Source organism: Leptonychotes weddellii, unplaced genomic scaffold (assembly GCF_054177405.1).
Source record: "Leptonychotes weddellii isolate Sample4059 unplaced genomic scaffold, ASM5417740v2 HiC_scaffold_3303, whole genome shotgun sequence".
NCBI lineage: Eukaryota > Metazoa > Chordata > Mammalia > Carnivora > Phocidae > Leptonychotes > Leptonychotes weddellii.
Genome location: NW_027929022.1, coordinates 7,703 through 12,289, shown reverse-complemented (window position 1 = coordinate 12,289; position 4,587 = coordinate 7,703). Strand labels below are relative to the sequence as shown.

Genomic DNA, 4,587 nt, shown 5'->3' with positions numbered 1-4,587 from the left:
AGACACCCTGACCTTGTGCCCTGCCTCCCCTCTGGACCAGACCTATGCCCGGCAGAAGGGGGTGCCTACCCTTTAGCAGATCCACAAACTGGAAGTCGAAGGGGATGCTGTTCTTCCTAGCGAAGATATACACAGCACGGCAGGATGCTGACAGCAGGTCCAGATAGAGCTCCAGGCCCATGTTGAGACACACGTTGGGCACCCCCACCAGCCAGCCACCAGGTTCTGAACCTGAACCTATATGCAGCCTGAGCCCTTGGCCCTGGCCCTGTGCCCTTCAGCCGTCTCTAACCCAGGCCCAGGACCCCGAGTTCTGGAACTTCTTGTTTCATTTGGTGGTGTCATGAGGCCAGGAAGCCCGGAATTCTCACAGCAGCAAGGATTCTGGGGAGACTCAGGAGCAGACTAGGGAGATGCCCCTGGCTCGGGGGCAGAAGGTGGGGGCCTCCTGCAGCCCTGCCCCTCCCCTCCATCTTGGTGCCTGTCCGTCCTTGTGGCCCATTTCTGAAAAAGGACTTACACACGGGAATTCTCAGGGCCGGAACTTCATTGCAGCCCGTGACCCCGGGCTCTGCGGGGTCCAGAATAAAGACAGGGCAATGAGAACTGACCACAGAGGGTTTCAGAAGCAGGGCTTGGGGGTAGGCATAGGTCAGTCTAGCCTGAACTGTAGCTAGAAAAGTGTTGGGAGAAAAAGAAACAGGAGCCTGGGGAGCAGTCAGGGCACCGGGGACAATGTCACAGGGGTGTCAGGGGTTGGCCAGTCAGGCTGTGCCATGCAGAGAAGCCCAGAAACTTCTGGCTTGGCTTGGGACTGGCAGTGGCCAGGGGAGCTCAGTACCTGGCAACTCAGGAAGGTAACTGGATGCACATGCAGAGGTCTGAGTGCTGCTCACTCTAGGCTGCATCATCGCGGGACATCTGTCCCTCTAGATTCTGCTCTAGACCCCACCTCCTAACGCCGAGTGAGGCTGGAGACAAGTGGAGGGCACACAGCATGTTTATTGTGGCAGGAGAGTGCAGGGGAGCGGGCCCGGCCGTACCCCTCTCAGCTGAGCCGCTCCAGCAGTCTCTGCACCAGCTCCTGGGCCAGCTTGGGGTCCCGCTGGGCGTCTCGGGGGTCCCGAGGCTGTAGCACAAGCCTGTGGGCATCCTGGACGAGCTCAGGGCCCAGAGCAGCCTCTACTCGGGCTCGCCACGCTGCCAGCTGGGGCCAGTCTTGGAAGATGTCGCAGCCAACAGCAGTGGGCTGGGGAGACAAGGCAGCTGGAGCAGGGGACTCAGCCCTGGGCCCGGAGTCCCCCCAGGGGCAAGAAGGCAAGAGAAGCTCACCTGCATCAGCTCTGTGAATGCCATCAGATCCGCTAGGGAGAGCTGCTCGGTGGCCAGGAAGGGCTTGGTGGCCAGGACCTGCCCATCCAGGTGCTGCAGAGCTGGTTTCAGCTTCCCCAACAGCCGGTCTAGCTGCACGGGGTCCACAGGCTGCCCCGAGAAATGGGGCAGGAGGGACTGGGCAGGGGGAGAATCGAGGCAGCTTATCCCAGTCTCCTCCAAACAATCTCGACCACCTTGCCACCCCTCCTGGCCACCATCCCCACCATCCGTCAGCGATACGCCCTGGGGCACTGTATTCAGAAGGCTTCTGAAGCCATCATTCAGACTCCGGGGGAAAGAGTGCTGTGATAGATTACGGATGTCTACCTGGGACAGTGGATGGGACGTGTATATGGGCCAGCGGGTTCTTCCCAGCACGGGGGGCTCCAGCTCTTGCCCAAGCCCCACGCTAGGGCAGGGAGTCTCACCTTACACAGGTAGACGTTGCAAGCAGGCAGCTGGACGGCCGTGTGCTGCCACGCCAGGTACTCGTCCACACGTGCGCGGGCCTGCAGCTCGGTTGGGTACCAGTGGGTCGCCGCCCGGTACTTGCGGCTCAAGTATAAAAGGATGGCCACACTGCAAATAGGAGGCGTCGGAGATTTCCCCAGCCCTCAGCGCTAGGCAGCCTCATCTCTCACAAACAGGGTGATTTGACTGGATCTCTCTTCAATGGCACCTCCAAGGGAGGACCCGCCCATTCCCACATCCCCACCAATGGTCATCTTTTCCCCACCAAACTGCTCCATTCCTCAAGTGCTCCTCCATGGGCCCACATTTCGACCTCCTCTCCCTTCTCCTACCCCAGCCAGCCCTCTGTCTCCAGGCCCCGCTCTCTGGCATCAGGGTCCTACTGAGCGGGAGGAAGGCAGGCCTGCCCGAGGGGTCTCCCAGTTCCCTCCCAGGCCAGTGCTCCCCAGAACCCTTTTCTTGATCCCCCCTGGGCTCCTGGTACTTGGTGACCAGTTTCTATTCTCAGGCAAGTCCTGGGAGGGGGTTACGTTACTCCCCCATTTTACAGAGGAGAAACATGGAGCACAAAGCTCTGTGACCTGTCCATGGCGGAGAGCGAGGGTGGGGGGACCTGGGATTCAAAGCCCAGTGCAGATCTGGGGCTGCCTGGCCCCTGGCTCCTGTGACTGAAAGGCCCGGGTTTGGGACATCTGAGGAGAGCTGACCTCAAGCTTGGATCTTCCCCAGCTAGCTCCAGGTTGTCCGGGACTGCCTGAGTGACCTATGCCCCTTTCCCAGGCTGAAGCTACCAGCTTTAGCCCCAAAGCCGCCCCCAGTCCAGCCCCCCTGCCTCCAAGCTGGGTGAGCTGGAAGGAGGGAGGGGGGTCACACCAGTTTGGAAAAATCTCCCAGTGAGGGGTCATCAGCTTTCTGCCTTCCTCCCTCCACCCCCACCCCAACCCAGAAGCCTCTGCAGACCCCAGGACCCCATTACCTCTCCGCCAGCAGGAAGTCCCCATCTTTGAGAGCAGGTACCTTCCCCAGGGGGTTCACCTTCAGGAATTCAGGCTTCAGGTGCTCCCCTGAGGGGTGGAGGAGATGAGTGGCTCAGCAAGTTCTGGCCCCTGGACAGACACCCCCTCCATGGAGCCCAGCCTAGTCAAGGCTCACCCCGTCCTAGCTCCACAGGCCGCAGCTCGAAGGGAATGCCATTCTTCCGGGCAAAAATGTAGACTGCACGGCACGGGGGCGAGTACAGGTCCAGAAACAGCTCCAGCGGCATCGCTGCACCTCCCACTGTCCTCACCTACCTTCCACTCAGGTCTGCCTCCCGGGCTTGGTTTGGTCCCTCCAAAATGGGGCCTGAAGAAATGTGTTTCCTTCCCTGAAAGCTGTTTCCTCTGAGCTAGTAGCCGGGCGCCCCGCCAAGCCTCCACACCTCCTGGCCTCTGTGGGATGAGGCGCGGTGGGCTGTTGGAGATTTGTCACTGGTTTTCCAGTGCAGGGTCCCCAGCCTGACCCTGCTCCTCCACAAAGCCCTGTCCCTCCCCCCGGCCTGCTGCTTCCTTCTGCCCCCTTATCTCTGCTTCCTGGAGGCCAGGGCGGCTTTCACAATCTAGCTGAGGTGGGAGGCTCCCTGGCAGACACACACTATTGGTCTTTAAGGCCTTTCGTGTCTTTCCTCCCAGCCCGTGCCTGTCCCCACCCACACACACACACACACACACACACAGTCACACACTCACACACACACACACAGTCACGCACTCACACACACACACTCACACGCACACACACACACTCTCAATTATATGACCCCACCCCCACCCTCCCAGCCCAGGTCTCTCCTCTCTCTGGTCTGAGTAACTGTCCTGACATCCTGACTTGGTAAAGACATCTCTCTCTATTTATTTGTTTGTTTGTTTGAGGGAGCGAGCAAGCGAGAGAGCATGTGAGCACGCAAGCAGGGGAAGGGGCAGACGGAGAGAGCATCCAAGCAGACTCCCGCTGAGCGCGGAGGCCCAACTCAGGGCTCCATCCCACCACCCATGAGATCAGGACCTGAGCCAAAACCAAGAGTCGGGCGTTTAACCGACTGCCCCACCCAGGCACCTCAAGGCATCTCTCTCCTGCCTGTCCTCCTCTGGTGCCCCCCACCTCAGGTGTAGCACCCCCACCCCCTGGGGCTCAGGCCAGCCCCCTGGAGTCTTCCCTCCTCCTTACCCAGACCTGATCCCTCCAACCTCACCAGCTTCCTGACCACCAGAGGCCCTCTGTCCTGGTCCACACAGCACCACGGGGGATCCTCAAGTCCAAATCAGATCCCGTGCTCCCCTGCACAACACCCTACCACAGCCCAAGTGCCCTCAGCCCTGCGGTGCCCCCTCACCCAGTGTAGCCACACTCCCCAGCCTTGTCCATTTGCCTCTTGGCCTTCCTCCTGGAATGTCCCATGCACTTCTTTTCTGTCAGAACCCAAGTCTTGAGATGATGAGGGCTGGGCTGTGGGCAGCGCCTCCCCGGACCCAGAGAACAGCCGTGAGTGGCTTGGGAGCTGGGGCCTAGCCTCCACACTGGCCCATGCTGGTGGGGTGGGTCATGGCACAGGTAACAGCCACAGCAGCCCCCTGGGAACTGAGCGATGGCCTCCCCGGAAGCTGCCCCCGCCCCATTCTGGGACCTGAGGAGCTCAGAGCCACTCCCTGACTTTCTTGGCCCATGCAAGGCAACTGTAATGCCTTCCCCACTGTTTTCACAGGA

The 4,587-nt window shown here is 60.5% G+C and overlaps 1 protein-coding gene across 1 annotated transcript; it reads right to left on the bottom strand.

Moving 5' to 3' along the window:
* Positions 1–982: 982 nt before the first annotated feature.
* Positions 983–3,449, bottom strand: LOC102740522 (glutathione S-transferase theta-1-like). Its single transcript, XM_006746044.3, has 5 exons — positions 2,998–3,449; positions 2,822–2,909; positions 1,803–1,953; positions 1,333–1,509; positions 983–1,249 (listed from the first exon to the last, which is right to left on the bottom strand). The coding sequence occupies exons 1-5, from the start codon at positions 3,107–3,109 to the stop codon at positions 1,049–1,051; spliced, it is 729 nt and encodes a 242-aa protein (XP_006746107.2). The 5' UTR covers positions 3,110–3,449; the 3' UTR covers positions 983–1,048.
* Positions 3,450–4,587: the final 1,138 nt, after the last annotated feature.